Below are 27,829 nucleotides of genomic sequence, written 5' to 3' on the forward strand. Positions count from 1 at the left end.
TTTTCGGCGGACACAACATCTTTGTTTGTATGTGGTGCTGAGGATCGAACCCGGACCGCACGCATGCCAGGCGAGCACGCTACCGCTTGAGCCATATCCCCAGCCCTACAATGCATAATATAATGCTCCACAACAACAAATGATCCTGCCCAAAATGTCAATAGGATACCTTGATCTAGAGCCCTTGTGGGCCATTCTATTTCTGCTTTATAATATCACTCTGATGTGTTAGTTAAATTTAGGGCAGCCCCACAGTTATGCTGGTTGTTCACAGTTATATAAACTCTATGAGGTGTCATTGTATGAATGGCATGCCCTGATTTGTACTTAACCTGTGCCATCCTGTGGCCCTGACTAAATTCTAGCCTATATCACATCCTAAGTTGCCTTTCAGAATGGCAGAATTATTTATTCATTCAGAAAACAATTATTTATTCATTTCTGTAATACATTTACAAATCCTTTTGCATGTAGGAGCTTCTTTACATGGCTAATTTCATCTATTTTCTACCAATTTTATCACCACATTTTGTGTGTGGTGGGGAGGGGAGTGCTGGTGATAAAATCCATGGCTTCACACATGCTAGGCAAGCACTATACAATTGACAAGCACTACCCAGTTCTTTATTCAACTAGACCAGTTGTTCTGAAACCGAAGTTGGGTAGAGAAAATTTAAGCTCAAGCTCTTATTAACATAATTTAATGGATAGCCTTGTGTTATCTACTTACTAGAAACTGTGCTGCCCTTGAAGTTATTACATATTCTCCTTACTCTTTTTTTTTTTGCCTTTCTTTTACCTTTAATGGACCATAATATGAACTATATTATGTTTTTATTATCCCATATATTTAGAGCCTATTTCATGTCCCTTGCAAAGATTTATTTCTCATTCTGAGGGATAACAGAAAGACAATAAATGAAGTTGTGCTTTTTTTTTCTTTTTCTTTCTTTCTTAACTGTCTTTTTGTGTGTGTATGCTGGGATTGAACCCAGGGTCTCAAACTTGCTAAACACATTTTATCACTGAGCTATACCCCCAGACCCTGAAGTTGCTTTTTATTTGTATGTGATTCTCATTTCCTTCCCAGCTTGGGTCAGAAGTCCTTGATGGAAAATTTTTTTCCATCTCTGCCCATAGTAACACCCAAACACTCTGAATTTTAATTTTAGTTTCCTGTTTTTGTCAAGTTCTAAATCATATAAATTCCTGGGTTATTTGGTTGTTCTTTTAAATGCTCAAGATTCTTTATCTTGAATAGACTTATTTTTTGTTTTCTTAATCTTGGGGATGAGGGCATCAATGTACTTAAAAACATTTAGTAGTGGCTACTAGATGGCAGGTTTGGTACAGGAGTTGGAAAGAGGAACATGAAAAATCCACAGAGTCTTCCTTCTGGGAGTTAGTATTTTAGTCAGAAGTCAGCTCATGCGCAAATAAATGGTCTTGGTAAGATGACCTGCCACGGAGAGGCTGTGTAGGGTATTGTAGGGAACAGAGAGGAATGGTATTTTCTGTCTATTTCCTCTGCAGTTCCTAAAGTTGAATGTAGCAGTGTGCACAGAGCCACATCAATTCCTCATCATTATCACACCACAGCAGGTCAGTTTTTGAAAAATAGCTTTTGTATAAATTTCCAGATATTTTCACCTCACTGCATAGGATCAAATTAAGGTGAAAAGGTAGGTTGTAGGTATGAATAATTGGATACTAGTCTGGGAGTTTAGCATTCATCCATGTCGGTAGCTTAGTATTAAAATTCACATATTCTAAAAGGAAAAATTTTCAACACAATTCATAGGATTAAATGAAATTTTCCTTGCCAAGTCAGCCTAGGTTAGCATTACTGTAGTTCAATCCAGCAAACCCTTATATTAATATAACTTAGAAATACTAATATAGCCAGAGTTAAAGGTGAAGCCCAGACTCTTTTTTTCCTCTTACTTTCTTTTCTTCCTAATGTTAATTTTTTGAAAGTCATAACTTTAATATCTATTAACAAAACTTTTTCCTCCCCTAATTATTTAATGATATATAGTCATTTTGGACAATTTGGAAAATACTTAAAGGTATTAAAGAGACAATTATTACTTATAATTTTGCCATTTTGCTGGCATGATGATACATCCTGTAATCCCAGTGACTCAGGAGGCTGAGGCAGGAGGTTCGTGAATTCAAAGCCAGCCTCAGCAATTTAGTAAGGCCCTAAGGAACTTAACATGACCCTATCTCAAAATAAAATATAAAAAGGGCTGGAGATGTGGCTCAGTGGTTAAGCACCCCTGGGTTCAATTCCTAGTACCCCCCCCCACCGCAAAAAAAAAAAATTGCCATTTGAAAGTAGCCAATTTTTGTTTAGATATTTTTTGGTGTGTAGAGTGAAGCTAGAACCTTGTGCATACATGTGCCCTAACCCTGAGCTCTACCCTTAGCCTTTTGTTTAGCTTTCCAAGCTTGCTTCTGGATTTTTAAATTTAATGTTATTTATCTAAGTATTATTCTCTTGAGACAGGGTCTTGCCAAACTCTCAAACTCCTGGGCTCAAATCTTAGCCTCTTGAATAGCTGAGGCTATAGGCAGGCACCACTATGTCCAGCTTATAAGTACTTTTGTATATGAATTAAATGCTTCCCCAAAATATATTTATTGGTTGTATTTATTCAAGAACCTGAATTTACCATAATTGTATTTAGTGATCTTCTGGGTAGATACTATTATTTAATTCAGTTGTTTCCAGTTTCTTACATAGTGAGAAGAGATTAATCTTTCTCTGTGTGTGTTTATTCTCTCATATAACTAACTCCCTTTGATGAATCTCTGATTCCTTCCTTAGGAAGATTATTAGGGAGATTATTAGGTCAAAGTATATGCATGTTTTTAAGGCTTTTGATATTCATTGTCCTCCAGAAATGTGCATCTTGTCAGCAGTGAATGAGACTGTTAATGTCTCACAGAGAAAAATTATTCCATGGCTTCAAACAAACTTTTATTCCTGACCAGTCATCTCCAAATATTTCTATATCTTTGTTCCCAGCATAATCAGAACTTGTCAGCAAACATGGGGGAGCCAGGCGCCTTGGCACATGCCTGAAATCCCAGCAGCTCTGGAGGCTGAAGCAGGAGGATTGCAAATTCAAAGATAGCCTCAGCAATGGCGAGGCACTTAGCAACTCAGTGAGAACCTGTCTCTAATAAAATACAAAATGGGGCTGGGGATGTGGCTCAGTGGCCAAATGCCCCTGAGTTTAATCCCTGGTAAAGAAAGAAAGAAAGAAAGAAAGAAAGGAAGAAAGAGAGAGAGAGAAAGAGAGAAAGAGGGAGGGAGGAAGGGAAAGAAAGAGAGAAAGAAAGAGAGAGAGAGAGAGAGAGAAAGAAAGAAAGAAAGAAAGAAAGAAAAGGAGAGAGAGAGAGAAAAAAAAGAAAAGGGTGGGTAGATGGAGAGAGAGAGGGACCAAGGGATGGACTAATGGATGCATGACTCAGTGAGAACATGTTGCTGCTCTAAAAGAGTAACTGAGGTTTGGTAGTGTCATCATGAAATGCAAAGAACAGCATTTTAAAATTATTTTTAGAGGCATAACATAGTCTTATAATTAGCAAGCTCAGACAAGTTCCCATTTACGCTAGGTCAGAGACTTCTAAAAATGAGAGCAAAAATAGAAAGTGATAGTGATGTTGCTCCATCTGGAGAGTTTGTCTACAAAAAAAAAAATCAAGAAATAATATTTTGAGGGGCTGGGGTTGTGGCTTAGTGGTTAGTCCTTGCCTAGCATGTGTGAAGCACTGGATTCAATCCCCAACACTATGTGAAAATAAATAAAAGTATTGTGTCCATCTAGCTTAAGGATAAAGCCCATAATCTTATATTAATTAAAAAATATTGGGGCTGGGGTTGTGGCTCAGTGGTGAGCGCTTGTCTTGCATGTGTGAGGCCCTGGGTTCAATTCTCAGCACCACATAAAAATAAATAAATAAAATAAAGGTATAAAAAATGCTTTTAAAAATATTTTTTACAAAAAAAATATTTTGAATGAGGACTAAGGAAAGGTTTAAATCTCATATCTCTATTGTAGTATGCCATGGCAGAGATAATTAATGCAGGAATCCTGAGGCAAAGCAGCTTACCCTCCTAGGTTGGAAAGTGTCTTTTCTTAAGTTACTCTATATTCCCAGAAAAGAGTGGCTCTCATGCTATAGGATGTATTTCTAACTCTTAAAACTTGTAAAATATTCTGCCAACTCTTCCATATCAACTGCTTTTGTTAGCAATTGCTTTGCTCCCTCAGAGTTTATTCAAGCAGTGAGCAATCCAGGATCCAGGTCTTGAACAACCCATCTAGCTCCAGGATAAAGCCCATAATCTTATTTTAGAAAACCTATCATCTGTCCAGAGAGGAGGAAATTCAGCCACAGATCCTACTCTGACAACCACCTTCTTCCAGTCAATTTTTGACCAGAATTGACTGGAAAACAAAGGAAAATTGAACACAGCCTTGAATCCACATCTGCTAATTCAACCAACCTTAGATTGAAAATGTTTTTTTAAATGTGTCTGTAGTAAACATACAGACATTTTTTTTTGTCATTATCCCTTAAGGGGGAAAAAAGAATAAAGACTATTTATATAGATATTAGGTATTATAAGTAATGTAGAGATGATTCAAAGTATATGAGAGGATATGTGTAGGTTATATGCAAATACTACTTCACATCATAAGGTACTTGAGCTTCCTGGATTTGGGTATAAGAGGCGCAGTTCCTAGAACCAGTTCTTCACAAATACCAAGATGCTGCAGTCTGGCTGGGCACAATTCAGGAGCCACTTGTCAAAAGAAACAAACTTTATTTTTAGAACCACACACGCCAAACAAAACAGCTCCTCAGGAAAAACCCTCAGAGCCCAACTGCCACCACCAGCTTCCCACAAGCCTCTCTCCCAACCACAAGCCTCTCCACCTCCCACAATCCTCCTGCTCTTGAGGCCGATTGGCTGGGTCGCATGGGCGGAGCCAAAATAGTCCCCCAATGAGCAGCTCCGTGGTCTGAAAGGGCAGGGAAACAGCCCAATGAGCATCACCGCAGAGGAGCCAATCAGCTAGATGTTGCTGGGGTCACTGTGAGCCAATCATCAGCTGGCAGTCTGAAAGTTTGCTGGGGCCCCTTCAGCTGTGGCTCTCAACACCAAGGCACAATTGTAATTGGATTTGTCAGGCAGACTGTGATGAGTGTCAGTTGGCTTGACCTGGGAATTAAGGTGAGAGAGGGAACTTTTTAAGTAGCTACATATATTTTATGGTACAGATGTACCACAGTTTACATCAGGTATTCACCCATTTTTCTATGGGTGAATTCTGTTTTCTTTACTATGAAAGGTAGCATAGCAATATAAATTCTTATCTGTATGTGCTAATAGAATAGATGTGTATGCTTTGAATACAAGAACATGCTAAAGTATTGGTACCTTTATTTCTGTTGAACTGATATTTGCCAAAGTGAAATTACTGAATTAAACACTGTTTGTATTTTAAATTGTTTAGATTTGAACAGATTACTTCCTGAAATGGCAGGGCTTTTTAAACTAATATCTGTTGTCAAATAGAGAAAAATGTGTTTTAAAAATTGTGTTTTTTCAGAATGAATGGACTAAGTCCCCTTTTTGAGTTTGTTTTTTAAATTGCAATGGGGAGGGCTGGGGATGTGGCTCAAGTGGTAGCACACTCGCCTGGCATGTGTGCGGCCCGGGTTCGATCCTCAGCACCACATACAAATAAAGATGTTGTATCCACCGAGAGCTATAAAAAAAAATTGCAATGGGGAGAAATTTCATTTTTAAAAGTATATTTTTCTAGGGCTGGGATTGTGGCTCAAGTGGTTGAGTGCTCGCCTAGCACACATTAGGCACTGGGTTTGATCCTCAGCACTGCATAAAAATAAAATGAAGATATTGTGTCCACCTAGAACTAAAAAATAAATATTTTTTAAAGTACATTTTTCTAAGTAACTTAAGTCTAGTCAAAGAATGATGAAGTACATCACTTTTAGAAGTATCTTACTCAGGCTGAGGTTGTTATTCAGTAGTAAAGCACTTGCCTAGCATCTCCTAGTCCCTGGGTTAGATCTCTAGCACAGTAAAAAGGAGAAGGAGGAAGAGGAGAGTCTTACTCAATAAAATTTATTTAAAACTTCAATATTAGGGGCTGGGGTTGTGACTCAATGGTAGAGCACTTGCCTGGCATAGAACCACATATAAATAAATGAATGAATGAGTGAATGAATGAATGAATGAAATAATAAACCACATATAAATAAATAAATAGTAAAATATGACAATATTTAATGGAATACCTTAAAGGCATTCTAATTAGGTAGTTTCCAGAAATATTTTAACTTTTAATTTTCTGATTAAAATTTTTAATTTACAGGTTTTGGGGCGGGAATTGAATCCAGAGGGCACTGAGCCACATCCCCAGCCTTTTTTTTTTTTTTTTTTTTGAGACTGGGTTTGAACTTGTGTTCCCCTGCCTCAACCTCCTGAGCCACTGGTATTACAGGCATGTGCCACCAGGCCCAGCTACACACTTTTTTCTTTCATAATACATGTTTTCTTCTGTGTACTACACAAGCCCAGAACTTGATGGCTTAAGACAAAATTTGTTGAGAATTCTGTAATATGAGTAAGGCTTGGCAGGGAGAGCTCCTCTTTATCTCACATAGTGTTGTCTGGGCTCAGCTGTGGTTCATTTGTGTGTGTGAGGTGTAGGCCTGGATCACTCAGGAAGTTGCATTCACCTGGGATCTTAACAGGGCATCTCATTGCTCCTCCATAAGCTTTTCTGTCCCTGTGTGTGGACATGCATCATCAGTAGTCTAGAACAGACTTCTTTTCAGCATGGTGAATGATTTCCTGGGGAACACAAGTAGTAGCTGCCAGGACTCTTAAGAGCTAAACCTGGAACTGGCTTGATATGACTTTTGCCACATTCTGTTGTCAAACCAATTCACAAAACCAACCCAGGTTCCAGGGAAGGGGAAGGAGCCTCATATTTCTTGATGAGAGGAACAGCTTTGTGTTTGGGGATGGCAGCTGTAAATACAGGCAGCTATAAATGCATATTGACTTTTACACCACCAAAAGTAGTAATGCGTGTGGGCTGGGGTGTGGTGGAGCTTAATGGCATGCAGAGCATGCATGAGGCTATGGGTTCAATTCCCAACACCAAAACAAACAAAAAATGAGTGCATGGTTATTCCATAAATCTAATAATAAAGAGGTATATGAAGAAAAATCTAGTCTTTCCCAAATATTAATCACATTTACTCTTCTCACCTAGATCTCACCCCTTAAGGTAGACCATGATATTAGCATAGTGTATTTTTTTTTACACCACTCTCTGTACGCATATAGAAATATATTCAAACATGTATGGGCTTTGTATATGGGCTTACCCCCATATACAGAACAAGAATCTTAAGGTACTATTACTCTACTCCTTGCTTTCTTTGAAATCAACTTTACTGAGGTATAATTTACATATAAAAAATACTCCCATTGTAAGTAAACATTTTAATAAGGTTTGATATAAACCCATGTACCTATCATCATAATCAAATAGAGAACATTTTCATCAACTCAAAATTTCTCTCCTGCCTGGATAATCTCCTATTCCACACATTCCACTCCAGGCAACCACTGAGTATATAGATGAAATTTTTCTTTTCTAGAGTTTCTTGTGAATGGAATCATGCATTATATCCTTATTTTAGGCTATTTTGTGTTGCTAAAACAAAATACCTGAAACTGAGTAATTTGTAATGAAAAGCTTATTTAGCTTATAGTTCTGGAGGTCTAAGAGTACATCACTGGTATTGGCTTCTGGTGAGGACTTCGTAATAGAGGGTGTACAAGAGTATGTGCAAGAAAGAAGTGATGTGACGAGAAGAAACAGAACAGAGAGGGCCAGTCTCTCTCCTTTATTTTAAAACTCCTTTTGGGAACTATTCCACTTCTGCAAGAACTACATAAGTCCCCATGGAAGGGTGGTGCCCCATGTCCTATTTATCTTCCATTAGGCCCCACCTCCTAGAGATCAACCTCAATACCATCACATTGGGACCAAGCTTCTGGCACATGTATCTTTGAGGGATGCACTCAAACCATATTCAAACCATAGCACTGACCTTTTGTGTCTGACTTTTTTGCTCAGTATAATGTTTTTCAGATTCATCCCTGTTGTTATGATTATCTATAGTTTACTATTTAATATGCTAAGTAATATTGCTTTGTATAAATATACCACAATTTGTTCATACATTTATCTGTTGATGGAAATTCATGTTGTTTTAATTTTTAGTTATTATTAGTGTAGTTGCCATGAATATTCTGGTTAAGTCTTTGTGTGAAAGTATATGTATTTTTTTCTCTTGGGTCAATACCTAATAGTGACATCACTGAGTTCCACAGTGGGTATATAAGAAACTACCAAACTGTTTTCCAAAGTAGCTGTACCATTTTATATAATGACCAGGTTTGTATGAGAATTCTAGTTGCTCCATATCCTATCCAACATTTGATATCAAAATGGGTCAATAGTGGCATTTCATTGTGGTTTTAATTTGTATTTCCCTGATGACTAATTATGCTGAGAATCTTTAATATGCTTATTTTCTATCCATGTATATCTTTCATGAAGTGAGGTTTTTTTTGTTTTGTTTTGTGGGGTTTTTTTGTTTGTTTGTTTTTTGTTTTTTGTTTTTTGTTTTTTTTTTTTTTTTGTGCTGCAGATTGAACCCAGAATCACTTTACCACTAAGCTAGTGGTACATCCTTTTTATTTATTTAATTTTGTTTGGCCACAAACTTGTGATCTTTCTGTCCCAGGCTTCCGAGTCACTGGAATTATAGGTGTGAACCAGTAGGGTACATGGCTCCCATTTTATTAATTGGACTCTTTCTCTTATTATTAACAAGTTAAAGGAGTTCTTTATAAGTAGTAGAACCTCTCTGGTTCTCTTGTCTCCATTCAATTATAGTCCTATTTATCTGATCTCCCTCAGAGTAAAACCTAGAAAAAATTGTCTGTATATTCTTGCTCTAATTTCCACTCTTTGCATTCCTTCCTCAAGCTGGCAATTGGTCTTTCATCCCCAGGATTCTTTTATCAGCCTAAATATTGACAAAGCCAATGACCAATTTTTTTAATATTTTATTTTTTAGTTTTAGGTGGACACAATATCTTTATTTTATATTTATGTGGTTCTGAGAATTGAACCCAGTGCCCCACGCATGCCAGGCGAGTGCTCTACTACTGAGCCACAACCCCAGCCCAACCAATGACCAATTTTTTATCCTCATATTACCCAACCTCACAGTAGCATTTGATTTGTTTGATCACTTCCCCCTTTTTGAAATAACTTTCACTCCAGACCTCCCTGACAATAGACTTGCCTCATTCTCCTCCTTCCTACTTCATGGCTGTTCTTCCTCAATTTCTTTGCTAGGTCCTCCCCTACTACCAGTTTTTCAAGGTTTGAGTCTATCATGCACACAATGCTACTCAAGATAGTATTATTGTTGTTATTATTATTTGGGGGGCGGTACTAGGGATTAGACCCCCTGGGTATTGTACCACTGAGCCCTTTTTATTTTTTGAGACAAGGTCTCACCAAGTTGCCCACACCGGTCTTGAACTTGGAATCCTTCTTGCTTCAACCCCCTGAGTAGCTAGGATTATAGAGATGTGTTGCTATACCTAGCAGTACATTAATTTTTATGAAACCCAATTGTACATTTTTATTAGAAAGTTTATGCTTTTTGTATCCTGAGAATTTTTCATTTATTCTAAGGTTGCAATTATTTCCTCCTCTTTTCTCTTACAACTTTAATAATTTTAGCTTCTATATTTCAATCTATGATTCACTTCAATTTAATTTTTGTTTTATTAGAATTGAAGTTCATTTTTTTCCATGTGGATATCCATTGTTCTGCCACCATTTGTTGCAACAATTACCATTTCTTATTGAATCAGTTACATGTATGTGGGTCTATTTCTGTATCGATTCTGTTCCATTTATTTGTTCATCTATATTTATACCACTGTCAAACTATTTGATCACTATATCTTTATGGGGAAGTGTTTGAACCATGTGTAACTTTTCCAACTTCACCCTTTTTCTTTTTTGAGGGGGAGGGGTACCGGGGATTGAACTCAGAAGCACTTAACCACCGAGTCACATCCCCAGTCCGATTTTGTATTTTATTTAGAGACATGAGACAGGGTCTCATGTTTTTAGTTCTGGTAAATGTCTTCATCTGGGTCTTCTCAGTGTGTCCTCACATAGTAGAAAAGGGGCAAGAGATCTCTGTGGGTTTCCTTTCATAGTCACCAATCCAGTTCATGAGGGCTCCTACTTATTATCTGATTACCTCCAAGGCCCCACCTCCTAATACTATCACATTGGGATTTGGGAAAACATAAACAGTCAGTTCATAACTTAGCTTTGCTTTGCTTGCTTGTTTGCTATTTTTTAAGACCAGGCACGGTGGTGCACACCTGTAATCCCAGCAACTTGGGAGGCTGAGGCAGGAGGATCACAAAGTCATAGTCAGCCTCAGCAATGTAGCAAGGCCCTAGGTAACTTAGGGAGACCTTAAAGGGCTGGGGATGTTGCTCAGTGATTAAGTGCCCCTGGATTCAGTCCCTAGTAGCAAAAAAATAAAATAAAAACTATAAATTATCTTATAAGAACTGCTTTAGCTGCATTCTATATTCTTTTATATGTATGTTCATTTCATAATATTTTCTAATTTTATTTGATTATTTTTTACCAGGAGTTATTCATAAATGTGGTGTTTGTTGTTTAAACTTCAAATATCTATGGATTTTCCAGATAACTTTCTGTTATTGCTTTCTAAATCCTTGTGGTCAGAGAACATATTCACTACTATTTCACTTATTTTAAATATATTGAGACTTGTTTATGGTTTAGGAAGTGGTATGATTGAATGTTATGTGTATATGTGGAGGTTTGTTCTATAAATGTCAACTAAGTGAAGTTGGTTGATAATGTTATTAATTTTCATTACTGGTTTTCTGTCTAATTTTCAGGGGTAAGGCTGAAGACATATCTTATTTCTCCTCTCAATTCTGCCAATTTTTGCTTCATATATTTTGAAAAGTTGTGTGAGGTATATACACTGGAGATTGTTATATATTCTTGATGTCCTGACCCCTCTATCCTGTTCTGAAATCTGATATTTATAATTTTATATAGCTATTCCAGCTTTTTTACACTTAGTGTTTTCATGGTATATCTTTTTTTCGTCCTTATCCCTTTCTCTGCCCTTATATTTGAAGTTGGTCTTTGGTTAATTTAGTTTAGATCAAAACGATACCTTTCTTTTATTTATTTATTTTTATGTGGTAATAAGGATCAAACTCAGTGCTAGGCAAGTGTTCTACCACTGAGCTACAACCCCAGTCCCTTGAAGTTGGTGTTTGTAGCTACTATATTGTTGGATCTTACTTTTTTAAAATATCCAATCCAATAACCTTTGTTCTTTTTAAAAAACATATTTTTAGATGCAGATGGACACAATACTTTTATTTATTTTTATATGGTGCTGAGGATCGAACCCAGTGCCTCACATGTGCTAGGCAAGTGCTCTACCACTTAGCCACACAACCCCAGCCCTAGTTTTGTTTTTTAAACTTAGTCTTTTAAACAGTTTAGACTATTTATGTTTCGTATAATTTTTGTAAAGTTGAGTTTTAGTATATCTTCATGCTATTTGTTTTCTATTTCTTGTTTCCTTTTCTTCTCCTTCTTTCTTTTGGATTGACCAAATATTTTATGTATGTGTACATATGTATGTATGTATGTATGTATGAATGTATTTTGGTGCTGGAGATTGAACCCGTGGCCTCATGCATGCTAAATACATGCTTTATGAGTGACCTACTCCCTGGTCTGTTTTACTGTTCTTAGTCTCCACCCTTAGTATATTAGCTCTACCTCTTTGTTTAATGTTTTTAGTCCTCATTCTGGGACTGTAATTACATGTTAGAATTTTTTTATTATTGTCCTACAAGTCCCTCAGACTCTGATTATTTTTTCCAATCTACTTTTTTAAACAACTGAGCCATATCTCCCAGCCATTCTACCTCCTTTCAATCTTCTCTATCTTCTTTTTCAGATTGGACAGTTAATCTGTCTTCAGGTTTGTAGACTTCTCTCTGTTGTTTTCATTCTGCTATTTATCTCAATTAATTAATTTTTTAATTTCAGATATTTTATTTTTCATTATACAATTTCCATTTGGTTCTTTTCATATTTTTTTGTTTGTTTCTTTGTTGAAATTTCTAAACTTTTCCTTGATTAGAAGTATATGTTATTCTATCAGGTGCAGTGGTGCATGCCTAATCCCAGCAACTCAGGAGACTGAAGCAGGAGAATCTCAAATTTATGGCTAGCCTCTGCAACCTAACAAGACCCTCAGCACCTTAACAAGAACCTATCTCAAAATAAAAAATAAAAAGAACTAGGGATGTAGCTTAGTGGTAAAGCACCCTTGGGTTTAATCCTCTGTGCCAAAGAAAGGAAAAGAAAAAACAGAAGTGGTAGTATGTTTTTTCTTTTATGTCGTTGAGCATAGTTACAATAGTTACTTTAAATTTCTTATCTGATAACTAAAATATCTGTGTCATTTCAGTGTTGACCTCTGTTGATTTCCTTTTTCTTTGAGAATGAGTTATAGATTTATATAATGAGTAATTTTGGATTATTGTCTGAACATTAGGAGTATTATATTCCTGAGGTGAGGGATTCTGTTTTATCCCCCTCTGAACAATGTTAAATTTTTGTTTTAGCAGATAAGGGACTTAGACTCAAATGGCAAACTTTGTGTTGCCTGCAGTAGGCAGCAGTTCAAATCTTAGTTCATCTCTTAGTTCATATCTAACCTTAGCTGCAAATTGCCTTGATTCTACTCTGTATTTGTTAAATTTTAGCACATTTACAAGATCCAAGATAATGGGGGAGCTGTATACATTCACATAATCTTTGTACTGATTGTCTTCTGCTTTGGGAACAGATAAAATTAAAAGAGAAGAAATCATCATTCTAATCCATCATTAAACTCAGACTAGGTTCTATGGCCTGACTTAGCTCAAAGAGCCAAGATCATGAAAAGCAACATGTGTTATGTTAAGGAATTTGGATTTTATGTTTAACTTTCATTGAGAACCACTAAAACTGGAGCTGGGGATGTGGCTCAAGCGGTAGCACGCTCGCCTGGCATGCGTGCGGCCCGGGTTCGATCCTCAGCACCACATACAAACAAAGATGTTGTGTCCACCGAAAACTAAAAAATAAATATTAAAAAATTCTCTCTCTCTCTCTCCTCTCTCACTCTGTCTTTAAAAAAAAAAAAGAGAACCACTAAAACTTTTAAGAAGAAAAGAATTCATTGTAATTACATTTTAGCAAAGTCTCTTTGGTTATTCTTTGAGGGATGACTTACAAGACTGAAGCAGTGAGACCTATTAGAATTTTGTTGGAACAGTCTGTGCAAGAGATGATGGTGGATCTTGAATGAGGGGTTACATGTGAGAAAGGAAGAAAAAAAGATGTCCCTAGATAGGAAATAAAGCATGAAAACAGAGCAGAAGTGGGATGTACAGGGTCTGAATAAAGAACTGAGACGTACCCTGTCTCCCTATAGCAGATTTTGTTGGGTAAGGCTAGGTAGAGAAAATGGGGCCATACCACAGAGGACTTGAAAGCTGGGCAGAAGAGTTTAGACTTGAAATAATGGGCATTTGGGAACCAGTATCCATCCTTAAAGGAAACAACATGATGAAAGATCTGAGGGGTGGTTGGCAGTACATGAAAGATAACTGAAGGACAGCCTTGAGCCAGAGAGGAAGCTGGGAGGCTGCTGTGGTATTTCAAGAATTTAATTAGAGGTATGTGTGTAAGATTGGTGAGAAAAGGTGCATATCATAAGTAAGTCAGAGGAAGAAATGAGACACTGTCATCTTTTTCTTTTTAACATTTAGTTGATATGGAGATATAATCCATCCAGCATCTATTTTTCTCATAGAATTGAAAGTTCAAATGAATAGTATATATGAATCACCTACAAATTCATGAGTGTCGTTACAGAGATATAGTTACTACTGTATTAACTCCTATAGTAGGGTGCCAGATACAAAAGTAAAGAGGTCATACCATCTACAGTGGTTACCATTGCTCAGATAAATAAAAATCTGATACATGGACTTAACCTTGGCATGTTTTTACCTTTCTCTATTAGAATTGTGTACTGTGACCCTAGAGTCATAACTCCTTGAGTTTTGATCTTCACTCAAAACAGTGTAGACCCTATCTATACAATGGGGAAAATTATAGTAACTACCTGATAGGGTGGTTATAATTAAATATGATTATATATGTAAGGCATTCAGAACCAGTTGATCTTTCAGGGTCAGAGTGAAGAAATACTAGTTACTATTAGTTTCTTGGGGTTTTTGTTTGTTTGTTTGTTTGTTTTTTGAGAGAGAGAGAATGTTTTAATATTTATTTTTCAGTTTTCAGTGGACACAACATCTTTATTTTATTTTTATGTGGTGCTGAGGATAGAACCCAAGCGCCCTGCGCATGCCAGGCGAGCACACTACCACTTGAGCCACATTCCCAGCCCCAGTTTCTTGTTATTTTGAGAGAGTACATCTTATTCCTTTATTCTCCCAAGGCAAAAGCCAACCCCAGTAAGTATCCTATCAATCCACTATTAGATGTTGATCACCCTGTCCTACTTTGGGATAAAAAAAAATCAAAATCAAGTACTTTATTATATGGCAAATGCTCCACTAATCAACTTTATAATTTATAAGCATGTTCTCACAAAATCCTTGAAATGATCCTACAAGTTAATTATTATTTCTAAAATTGCCATTATATAGGAAAGGTAATCGGTTCAAAGAAGTTAATGACTTCTCCAGGGTCATTCTGATAGCTGGTGCTGGATCAGGGACAAAGATTCAGACTTTCTGATTAGAAAGATCATACCCTTAACTACATTGTAATAAATCCATAGTTGTTTATTTACTTTAATTTAAAAAATTATTTAATTAGTAGGGACATTGTAAAATTCGAATTGTGCTTTATAATTAGAGAACCAGATGCCTGATAATGGCATGTACTTTTAAGGGTAGAATGTACATTGTTGACCACAGTAGCAACAAGGGACTAATTTCTGTAATGAAAAGGCTATGGAGTTTTTATGTGTGGAAATTGCAAGTTTCAGCAAACTGTGGCCCAAGGATCAAATCTACCTTGCTGCCTGTTTTTGTATAGCCTATAAGTTTAAGGATGGTTTTCACATTTTTAGATGGTTGGAGTCAGGGGAATCGAAGAATAATCTTGTGAAATGTCATAATTATGTGAAAAGCAAATTTCAGTGTCCATAAGTAAAGTTTTATTGAAACTGTCATACTTTCTTGTTTACATATTTCCTATGGCTGCTTTTATACCACATTAGCAAAGCTGAGTAGTAGCAACAGAAATCATATGGCCCAAAGCCAGAGTATTTATTATCGACCCTTAATGGAACAAGCCTGCTGACCCTGTTCTTAAGTAACCATTATCCAAGTTTATGTACATGTTTCTTTGGAAGTCCTTCATTGTTTGCTTTTCAACACATTTCTTTAGAAATTCTTTCTAAATCATTCTTATGTTCTTTTTTCTCCCCAAATCATGCTTTGTATCCCACTCTAAAAAGCAGAAATCTTACCTTTTATAATTAGATTTCTTTAAATAGATTAAATACTGCAGTTCTTTTCTAAAAATCACCAGCTGCAAGAGTCACTGGCTCAGTATGTACAAGTTGCCAAGATGGTCTTTCTTTAAAGATAACAACATAATTATACGTGAATGTTTCAGCATTTTATTCCTCTGAGTTTTTTATTTTTAGTGTCCTCATAATTTTGTCTTATCATCTCACTCTCCTCTTTCATTTTAGTGTAAATTAAAGCATTCTTTTGGGTTCTGTTTCAATGTACATATGAAAGAACACAGGATAGTGAAGCACCTGATTTGCTCTTCTCTTTACGTGTGTGTCTGTGTGTGTGTGTGTGTGTGTGTGTGTGTGTGTGTGGTGCTGGAGATTGAACCCAGGGCCTTGTGCTTACAAGGCAAGCACTCTACCAACTGAGCTATATTCCCAGCCCTCTCTTTACAATTTTTGAAGTAGATTTTTGCATTCATTTTGACTTATGGATTTGGAAGTTAGTAAATTAACAATGTAAAAAGAGGATATTTCCTCTAGGAAGAAAATGTAACTTGATTTTTCTCTTGCTGGACTTGATGTTGTAGGAATTGATTTCCCCCTGTAGTTTAGAAAGTTCTGTTAATAATTTAAGCATGAGTTATAGTCTGGAGGCCTCAGACTTCCTGAGTTGTATTTGTCAATATTAAGAGACTAACTCACTCTTTGGGCAAGATTTAATGAGTTTGAATATTTATGTAGCAAATTAAATTAGTTAAACCACTTGAATGATTTTTTAACACTTTTATTGTAAATATTCTTCTTCTCTTAAGATACCTAGGTATTTTTTTCCTTTTTCATCTTTTAAGGTAATTTGCCATAAACCTAAAACTTTTCTTGCTGGAATTTAGTTTCATCCTTTAAGAAAAGTTTTTAGATTCTGTTACTTCCTGGAGAATTCTTTTTAGGTCAACTAATCTGTTTTTCTTACCAGAAGAGTTGGTTATTGCAGATTTTCCTTGTAAATACCAATTAAATCAGTCTTGGAGTTCCGTGAGCTGTTGATGGAATGAGTAACTTGGTTAATACATAACTGTGTAAGTCTTGGCATCTCATGTTTCAAACTTTCAGTTTCTATGTTACTTTAGTTCATTGAGTTGCCAAAAATCCACTGATACAAAGCATTTCCTGTACATTGTTTTACTCTGCCTGAAAGATATTTATCTATGATTCTTATTTGCACATCACTCTGTTATCTGAAGAGCTGAAAAGAAAACATCCTTTTGCAAGTTGACTTATAAAGTAGGGCCTCTACCTCTCCTTCAGTGCCCCTGTTCATCTCTTTTTTCTTTTTCTTTCTCCTCTCTCATTTACAACTTCTGTATATAGACCCTTACCCAGGTTTGATCATCACAAGAAAGTAAACAAGTTTCAGAAATTGTCCTAACTTCAAATCTTTCTCATTCTTTGCCAGTTTGTAAAAAGTGGATGGCAGGTTTATTAATGGGGGATGTGTGTGTATGTGTGTGTTTGTGTATACGCGCACGAATGCGCGCTTTGCCACTAAACATGCTTTACTACAAAGCTACATCCCCAGCCCTTTTTATTTTGAGATAGGATCTAAGTTGCTTAGGGCCTCACTAAGTTGCTGAGGTTGGCCTCAAAACCTATGATCCTACTGCCTCAGCTTCCTGAATCTCTGGGATCACAGGTGGCAAATATATTACTATTTAGTAAAGGGTAGATGACAACCTTCTATTGTGTTGCCCTTCCTGGGATAATTTGCATTTTTAATAAGGTATTTAATCCAAAGGAATGAAGTTTGAATTATTAAATAGAATCTGAGGCAATACAATTTGCTAATAGAAGAAATATTGGGAGGCAAGAAGTTTCTCTCTGAGTCTTTAAAACATTGTTAGAAGATTACTTGTATCAATGATAGTCACATTAACAAGGTTGGTTTTTTTAATATCTTGTGCACAGGGGTCTTCCCATGGTTTCATCTAAGCCTGTCAAAGTCATCTATGTTCAATTTGCATCTAAATCACTCCTATGTGAGGGAATGTAGCTCATTAGTACTCTCACCTAGCAAGTGGCAGGCCCTGGGTTCAGTCCCCAATGCAGCAAAAATAAATCAATAAAAATAAATCATTCCTGCTTATGTTGTCTGTGTGATAAGGTAGAATGAAACTAAAACCAGGAAAGGGAAAACAAAGAGCCCTTGAAATCTTTCCTAGCTTACTTCTAGTTCAGAGTCACTTCCTGGTTACATTACCTTATAAAGGATAACAGTTTGAATGAAAAACCAAAAGCAGCAGATCAAGTTAGCCATAGGGAGAAAAGTAGGTCCCAACATGTAGACACCAGTGGGGGAAATCTATCTAGGGACTACCCAACATTCCTGCCCAGTGACTACTGCATCCTGCCTGCCTGGCAAGCCTCATCAAGACTGAAAATGGCTTTGGCTCCAGCACTCTGCAGTGCCCTAATATATGCATCAGTATGGGAGTTTAGCAGCTTTAATAACGCCATTTATCACTCATCTCCTCTTATTAGGAAATCAGAAGTGTTCAGATCTGTCTATACTTTTGAAAATAAGAAAGAAAAGGGGAATTTTTTTGTTCTCTTCAGGCTAGAATGAAAAGGATCTCAACCCTTTAACCATGACTATTAAGTGACAATTCTGGTATTTGCCTGTGGACCAGAGATGCTTATTCCCAATTATGTGTTTTTGTTTTTGTTTACGCCATTTTTAAAGACATAAGTCACTGGCTTCACCCCTACCCATGCCTTCTAAAGTTAAACAAAGAAATATGGAAATGGGAAAATGGTAAGGACTGTGAAATGTCAGAGTTGTGGGGCAATCAGTTAGCTGCATTTATGTCCTTTGTTTTAGATTGGAAGTTCCTGCTCTTTTTAATGTAGAGCCCAATAAAGGTGCTAATGGCAGTAGAAAGAGCCCTCTGCCTAGGAGATAGGAATCTGGTTTTGAGAACTTTACTTTTCAGTGGCTATGTAACCTGGGACCAATCTTTTTTTTTTTTTTTTTCTTTAACACTTTTTTAGTTGTAGTCAGACAAAATACTTTTATTTTATTTATTTGTTTTTATGCAGTGCTGAGGATGGAACCCAGTGCCTCACACATGGAATGCAAATGCTCTACCAGCTGAGCTCCAGCCCCAGCCCCCAATCTTTTGTTTTGTTTTGTTTTACTTATTTTTTATTTGTGATACAGAACTAGCAGTATTTTTGTTTTTAGTTTTGGCTTTTTCCCTACTACCTCAAATTCTTGTGGGGCTCAGACAAAATAATAGGCACATACATTCTCTGCATAAAGAGGCTTTCAAAAGCACACATCATTGGTTTAATTCCACAACATTGTATATCTGGGCTGCAGTGTAGCTACATATTTTATATTAACTAACATTTTCCACCTGTTCATAAATAGCTATGTGGAGAAGGGGAGAAACCAAAGTCAGAAAAGAGATGATTTCCCCAGAGCTGCAGGGGAAATTCAAGGCTGAAAAGTAATTGTTGTTAGTAGATCAGAATTTACCTATGAATTTTTTTAATGATGAATTTCATTAAAAATTAATTGCATTTGAATTATTTAATTCTCTAAATGGCTTTTGGAAAGGAAATTCTGCCTGTCAGGATCTGTCATGTCAATCTAATTTCCTTCTGACCTTGACAGAAATTGTAATCTCTGTTGACTCCAGCCCACACATGGCAATAAGTTGCCTTCATGAAACATTACAAGGAACTAGCCGTTCTCCTGCCATATATCTTTGAGTAATCAAGGAGAGTTCTAAGCCCTGAAATGTAGGGAAAATGAGTAATTATAGCAAGATCAAAAAGAACATGAAGAGATTTAGAATAATTTTTTATCTGCTGTTTCCTCGTGGACTGAATCAGTAAGAATATTTCTACAAGGATAGGTGGCTCTCCAAGATGTCATCCTTAGGGTTCTAATTTAGTTCCCACATAAATGGGAAACCCAATGTGAGAAAAGAAGTTCATCTGGGTCCTGCCCGCCACCCCCCACCCCCACCCCCCTTTTTTTTATATTGGGGATTTAACCAGGAGTACTTATCCACTGAGGCACATTCCCAGCCATTTTTTATATTTTATTTGGAGACAGCGTCTCCCTAAGTTGCTTAGGGCCTCACTGAAGCTGGCTTTGAACTCAACAATCCTCCTACTGCCTCAGCCTCCCTAGGCACTGGGATTACAGGGGTGCGCCACCACCCCTGACCTGTGTCCCTTTTTTAGTCACTGATTTAGTTAAGTCAAATGCATGTTGTATCCTTTGACCATTTCATATGTCCCCCCCCACACCCCTTTTTTAACCAAAAATATCTGAAATCACACAGAAAGTACAGTTTTAAGGAAAGGAAGGATATACTTGAACTAGTTAGATTACAGGGGGGTTTTAAAAACTTTAATTGAGATGCCAGAGCCTAGAAAGATAAGATTAAGACTCAAAGATCTACAGAAAAAGATTCCACTCTACTTCCATCTGACCCAGGAGAGGAAATGAAATAAAGAGCCGAAGAGGTTTGGATTGGACTTAACAAAAAAGCTGGAACACAAAGGTTTTTATATTCTGGCAGGAAGTCTTAACTCTCCCTTGCTTAATATTTGTCAAATGTGGTTTGATGCAGCCATACCTACAGATGGAATATTGGACCAGATGGCTCATTATGTGTAGAACCTTCAGGAATCTAAATCTTTAATAAATTTTTTGACTCTGTTAAAAGACTTTTAAATGACACTAATTTTTTAAATAGAAGCACTAAAAACTATAGTGTTTTTAAAAATGTCTCCCATTAAACTGCCAGCTCCAAAGTAGTAAAGACTGAAATTAGACTGTCACCATTCTTTACTGATAAATAAGGAAGCAAAGATCTGTCAGTGTTGGGCACATTGACACACACCTGAAATCCCAGCATCTTGGAAGGCTGAAGCAGGAGGATTGCAGGTTCAAAGCCAGCCTCAGCAACTTGGCAAGGCCCTAAACAACTTGGTGAGACCCTGTCTCAGAATAAAAAATTTTTAAAAAGGACTGGGGATGTGGATCAGGAGTTGAGCAACTCTGACTTTAATACCAGGTCCCCCCACCCGCTACCCCCTGCCGCCACCAAATGAGTAGGGATGGAGCTCAGTAGAAAAATGCCTCTGGATTCAATTCTAGTACCAAAAAATAATAATTTTTAAATAAATAATAAAAAAAGATCTGGTAGAGCAATGCTAGTCACAAAGCAGTGAGAAAGCTTTGGGTTCTGTTTGACTAGGGAGGGCATGACCCGGTTCCTGCAGCAGACATATTACCAAAGAACCTGCGTCTCCTGCAATCCTTGTGAACTATCTGTGAGATCAGCTCCACGCCTTCAGGCTCTGAACTTATGGAAGGCAGAGTTGTGTTTCATATCAGCTTCTGTTTATGCACATAGACCTCTTCTCTTCTAGTATGTGAATATTTTTATATGAGTTTCTTTTTTACCAGCTTCATTGAAATATAAGTTTTCCAGCCTTCCTTCTTCCCTTCCCACTCAATAATTACTTTCCTTAGAAAAACAACTTTATTAAAAGATAAAATTTATATGCCATATAAGCCATCTATATAGTGTACAATTCAGTGTTGTCTTTTTCATTTTCATCACCTTATTACCATACCCATTACCAGTGAAGCAATCACTAATCCCCTCCCTCCCCCCTGTCTTTTCTACTGAGCTATATCCCTTTCCCGTTTTACTTTTTATTTTGATAAAAAGTGAAAAAAAAAAAGTATTTTTCTAAGGCTGGCCTTGAATTTGCAATCCTCCTATCTCAGTCTCTCAAACTGCTAGGATTACAGGCATAGGCCACCACACCCAGCTACTTTCTAAAGGTTTACCTATAGTAGACATTTCATATACATAAAATCACATAACACATGGTTCTTTTTGACCAGCTTCTTTCACTTAGCATAATGTTTTCAAAGTTCCTTTATGTTGTAGCATGTATTAGTACTTCATTCCTATTAGGGAATAAATAAAGCATTGTATAGATAAATCACATTTTTTAATCAATTTGCCATTTGACAGATATTTGACTTCTTTCCACTTTTTGGCTATTATGAATAAAACTGCTATGAACATTTGTGTAAAAATTTTCATGAACTCATGTGTTTTCAGTTCTTTTGAGTATATACCAAGGAGTGGAACTGCTAAGCAATATGGTAGCTCTATGTTTAACTTTTTGAGGAGCTGCCAAATGTTTTCCAAAGTGGCTGCACTATTTTACATTCCCAGCAGCAACGAACGTATGAGGAATATAGTTTTTATTGCTAGTGTTTGTTATTGTCAGTGGTTTTGATTATAGTCCTCTCAGTGGTTATGAAGCGATATCACACTGTGGTTTAATTTGTGTTTCCCTAGTGATTAATGATTTTGAGCACATTTTCATGTGCTTACTGACCATTTGTATATCTTCTTTGGAGAAGTGTCTGTTTAGATCCTTTACTTTTTTTTTTTTTTTTTCGGTACTACAGATTGAACCTAGGGGCGCTTCACCACTGAGCCCCATCTCCAGTCCTTTTTATTTTGAGATTGAAACTCGATAAATTGCTTAGTCTGGCCTCGAACTGGCAATCCTTTGGCTTCAGTCTCATGAATCTCCAGTATTATAAGTGTGAACCAACACACTCAGCCCTTTGCTTATTTTTTACTTGGGTTATCTTCTTTTTATTGTATTATAAGAGTTCTTTATAGACTCAGGAAACAAGTCCCTTACAGATTATCATTTGCAAATATTTTCTTCCATTCCATGGGTTGAGTTTATCACTTTCCTTTGTTTTGATGGTCTTAGGGAACCAAACTCAGGATCTTGCACATGCTAGGCAAGTGTTCTACCACTGATCTATATTTTTAGTTTTGCCATGCTAAAGATTGAACCCCCAGCCCCACCTCCACCCCCTCACCCCACCACCCTTTTTTTTAATAGGCTGGACATTTTGTTTTGTTTTGGTGCTGGGGATTGAACCCAGGGGTATTTTACCACTGAGCTACATATCCAACCCTTTTTTTTTAATATTTATTTTTTAGTTGAACACAATACCTTTATTTATTTATTTTTATGTGGTGCTGAGGATCAAACCCAGGGCCTCACATGTGCTAGGCGAGCTCTTTTCTGCTGAGCCACAACCCTAGCCCCCATCTCCAATCCTTTTTATATTTTATTTTGAGATACAGACTCACTAAGTTGTTTAGGGCCTTACTAAGTTTTGCTAAGGCTGGCCTTGAGCTTGCCATCCTCTTGCCTCAGCCATCCCAGTTGCTGGGACTACAGACATGCACCATTGCATCTAACAATAATAAGTTTTTAAATCAGGAAATGTGAGCCCTCTTTTTTCCCAAAAAGATTATTTTACTTTCCTGAGTCTCTTGCATTCTTATACAAGTTTCTGCAAAAACAACCAAAAAAGGGGTGACTAGAGTTTTGAGTAGGAATTGCATTGACTCTGTAAAACAACTTTAGGATATTGTCATCATCACAATATCACATCTTCCAGTCCATGAGCATGAAATATCTTTCCAGTCTACTTTTCTTGCAACAGTGTTACATTTCCTTTCTTAACTTTTTCCAAAGTATTTTATTCTTTTTGATGCAAGTATAAATGAAATTTTTTTCTTAATTTCATTTTCAGATTATTTATTGCTAGTCTCAATATTAACTTTTGGCACTTGGTAGCAAGAACTGAAGAGATTTTTTTAGGATATGTTAGTTGCATGAGGTAAAGTAAATTCCTTTCAAACATGTGATGAGAATGAAAAGGTATCATCATTTCTGAATTGGTCAGGCCTCATCGTACAACATCTATGAATTGATGACCTGCTTGCTCTGTGAATATTGTAGAAAAAGACTCTTCTTACCAAAGAATCTAGAAAGTTTTTAGTCATTCTATGCATCTTATCATTCTATTTACTATCCTTGTTAAGTAGAGCAGTGCTAGTACTATTTGTGTTAACATTCATTTGGAAGAGAGGTTCAATCTCTAGAAGAGTATCATACCATTTGGCTGGAAGATAAGTGACTTGGCACTTCGAAGAATAAGGGTACACTAAAGGCTTTGCAGTAGAAATGGTCCAGCTGGAGTAATAATTGAGTTCTCCACACACTTTATTCTTATCAGGAACAAAGATTTCCACCTTCACTGAACACATGTATAAGTTCTAACTTACCAAACTCAAGCAAGAATATTTCTCTAATTAACCCCTTCCTTGCTTTAAAAAAAAAAAAGGCATTATCTGTTCCCCTCATTGTTCAGATTTTTAACATCATGCCTAGTCTGTGATTTGATCCTGCCTATTTGTGATCATGGTCACCTCTCAGTGTGCCCTTTGTTGCAATCACCTGATACAGCTGCTGTTTTCTTAATATGTCATCTGTCTTACTGTCTCTTACCACCACCTTGCTCACATGCCTCTGCTCACACAGTGCATCTACCTGAAGCACTCTTATTGTCCATCACTATGAAAACTTTTTAATTTTTTTTAAAATTTTTTAGTTGTAGTTGGACACAATACCTTTATTTTATTTATTTTTATGTGGTGCTAAGGATCAAACCCAGAGCCTCGCACGTGCTAGGCATGCTCTGCCGCTGAGCCACAACCCCAGACCCCCCCATGAAAACTCTTAACCAGTCTTTAAGATGGTTTTTATGGAGCCAGGCATGGTGGCACACACTCATACTTCCAGTGGCTTGGGAGGCTGAGGCAGGAGGATCACTAGTTCAAGGCTGACCCAGGTAATTTAGTGAGACCTGTCTCAAAATAAACAGTTTTTCTTTGTTTTTAAGTAAATAAAGCTAATTTTATCTTTTCTACTTCTTTGAGTTTCCTGGGACTTAAAGATAGGAAAGCTACATTGAAAACAAAATAACAAGACCAAACCAAAAACTTAACTTACAAAACTGGAAAATTCAGAAAGTAGAAAAAAAGATGAAAATGTTATCTGTAATTTCATTATGCTAGAATAAATTTTATGAACATTTTGACACATTTTTTTTTTGGTTTGCTTTAGTAATGCACATTTTTAGATAGTTGGAGTCATGCTATACATACAATTTACTGTCTTTTTCCTTAAATACAATAACATAGAAAGCACTTGTGTAGCTCAGTGGTAGAGAAAGTGCCTGGCATGTACAAACCCCTGGGTTAAAATAAAGGTTTTTTTTTAAAGGCTGGGGATGACCTAGTTGTGGTGGTACACGCCCATAGTCCCAGCAGCTCAGGAGTCTGAGGCAAGAGGATCACAAATTTCCACCCTCACTTCCACCCTCACAACTTGGTGAGACCCTGTCTGAAATAAAAATTTTAAAAAAGGGATAGAATTTGTCTCAGTGGTTAAGTGCCCCTGGGTGGTTTAATCCCTGGTACCAAAAAAAAAAAAAAAATGCTGGGGATGTGGCATAATACTCCTGAGGGTCCAATCCCCATTACTGAAGAAGAAAAAAAAAATTGTTTATGGGGTTGGGGGTGTAGGTCAGTGGAAGAGTCCTTGTTTAGTATATATACACAAGGCCCTAAGCACCACACCCATAAACCAAATTATTAGATGCCACCTCCTCCTTGTAGAGTCTTCCTCCAAAATAAACCAGCTGCCCTACTGCTCCTATTACTTTCATGGTACTTGGTACCTCTAGTTTTCTAGAAGTAAGGACAAAATCTCTTGTTTCTAAATCTCTGGTGCCCATGGAGTCCTTCGCCCATTGCAAGTTCAAATTAAATGTTTTCATTGAATTGGCTAGATGGAAGGACATTTTTACAAACTGAAGTTTGGAGATTAAATTCTAATAGCTTTTAGGGAATCTGCAAATTCTCTAAAATAACTTTAAGGGCTGGGGATGTGGCTCAAGCGGTAGTGCGCTCGCCTGGCATGCGTGCGGCCCGGGTTCGATCCTCCAGCACCACATACAAACAAAGATGTTGTGTCCGCCAATAACTAATAAATAAATAAATATTTTTTTAAAAAAATTTAAAATAACCTTAAAATTTTTATATTTTCATTTTAATGATAATTCTGAATTCCCTGGATCATTATAATCAAGTTGCACTATACAATTTCAGTGCCTATGTTTGTGTTTGAGAAACATTGGATTAAGACATTACGTAGAATGTATGTAAACTTCTGATTATAGAGCAGCACTGACTGGAAATGATCATTCAATCTTAGGAAAACAATTTACCCAGCTGCCCTGTAGCTAGGAATATAGGAAATCCCCTTAGTTAGTTCCTGTTAGTAGATAGGAGAGAGTTGTTTAAAAAAAAAAAAAAAAAGTTTTTTTCTGTATTTATTTACTTTTATGTCAAAAAAAAAAAGAAGAAGAAGAAGAGAGAACCACCTCTGCCCTAAGATATTAACAGAATTTTATAAAAATTATGTAAGAGTATGGCCAAAGTGGGATTTTCTTTCTCACTCAGTTTTTCTCAGTATCACTTTTTTTTTTTTTGCCCCAGTACTGGGGATTGAACCCACTAAGTACATCCCCAGCCCTTTTTTTATTTTGAGACAGGGTCTTGTTAATTTCCCCAGTATGGCCTCGAAATTGTGATCCTCCTGCCTCAGCCTCCTGAGTGTCTGGGATCACAAACATGTAACACTGCACCCAGCTCTCATCACTTTTATGACCTCTTTCAGTGAACTAAGGGAGTGGCTGGGTCCTTGAAATCATCAGGTTTCCTGAAGTGAAAGTGTTAATTCATATTTGATATTGATTCTTCACGATATATCTCTGTTGCAAGTCATCTCAGACACTTTATGGAAGAAATAGGATCTGATATGCATTAATCTGATATGATTAATCAACAAAATTACCATGATCCCATCCAAGAGGGTTTTTTTTCCCTGAAATGAATGTATCAATCTAAACTTCAAAATACCATTGAAAAGCTTGATGAAAAATCTTTTGAATCCTAATTTGTTAAAAGAATGTTTTCACAATGTTGTAATTGAGACTGTGATAGATTAAAATGTTTTCAGCTCTCTCTTTTCACTATGTACTTGATTTTTCACCTTCCAAAGCAACTCTTTTTTTTTAATCAAATTTGTTCAAACAAATCTAGATTCTCCCCTGGCTTCCCTGAACACGCAGCTGTTCAATTCTCAGTAAGGTTGATAAAGTAAAACTATTGGAGCTAAACTATAATAAACCCCAGTGACTAGGACCTAATCAGTTTTCTTGCTTTTTTTTTTTTTTTTGTACCAGAGATTGAACCCAAGGGCACCTTACAACTGAGCCACATCCCTATCCCTTTTTAAATTTTGAGATGGGGTCTCACTAAGCAATTAGGACCTCACTAAGTTGCTGAGGCTGGCTTTGAACTTGCTGTCCTAGCCTCCTGAGTCGCTGGATTACAGGCATTTACTCTAGGCTGGTTTCTAAAAGTGGACTTAGATTTACTGTTTCCTAGGCTGTTTAGTAATGCCTGAGAAAAAGATGATGGTGTCTCCAACTTCAGTTTCATGGATATCTCTTAGCCTAAATATTGTCTGTGATAAAAAGGGAGATAGGGAATGTGTAAATCAATATAGTTTTTTAAAAAATATTTATTTTTTTTAGTTGTAGTTGGACACAATACCTTTATTTATTTATTTTTATGTGGTGCTGAGGATTGAACCCAGGGCCTTGCACGTTCTAGGCGAGTGCTCTACTGCTGAGCCACAACTCCAGCCCTCAATACAATTTTTTATAAAAGTCATATAATATTTATATTTTTAAGGAGACAACAGAATAGTAATGAGTGTTCACCTTTGTTTGAGGGCAAGTATGTGCCATCTTTCAGACAAAAGCTCTTGAAAAGGATCTTGGAATCTGGCAGTTCAAATAAGTTTACACTGAAGCAATAGGAACATCTTATCTGAATAAAGAAAAAGATTTAAAAAAAAGAGAGAGAGAGGGAAAAAAACCCTCTTGGATGGGATCATGGTAATTTTGTTGATTAATCAGGACCTAAGAAATAGTGGGTATCCCAGGGCCCCACATTTTAATTCATAATTAAATGGGTTGCCCAAGAGTTGCAAA

At 36.7% G+C, this 27,829-nt stretch overlaps 1 protein-coding gene across 4 annotated transcripts in view; it reads left to right on the plus strand.

Moving 5' to 3' along the window:
* Tango6 (transport and golgi organization 6 homolog) overlaps positions 1-27,829 on the plus strand; it is a 173,069-nt gene that overhangs the window by 103,723 nt on the left and 41,517 nt on the right. The window contains exon 16 of one of the 4 annotated variants that reach the window (XM_078032584.1): positions 1-27,651. The exons of the other annotated variants lie outside the window; for them this stretch is intronic. Within the exon in view, the coding sequence (XP_077888710.1) occupies positions 1-41 (41 nt within the window). The 3' untranslated portion in view covers positions 42-27,651. Of the gene's footprint in view, positions 27,652-27,829 lie in introns of those variants that run through there. 4 annotated transcript variants of the gene reach the window in all.

This window comes from Ictidomys tridecemlineatus, chromosome 15 (assembly GCF_052094955.1).
Source record: "Ictidomys tridecemlineatus isolate mIctTri1 chromosome 15, mIctTri1.hap1, whole genome shotgun sequence".
Taxonomy (NCBI): Eukaryota; Metazoa; Chordata; class Mammalia; order Rodentia; family Sciuridae; genus Ictidomys; species Ictidomys tridecemlineatus.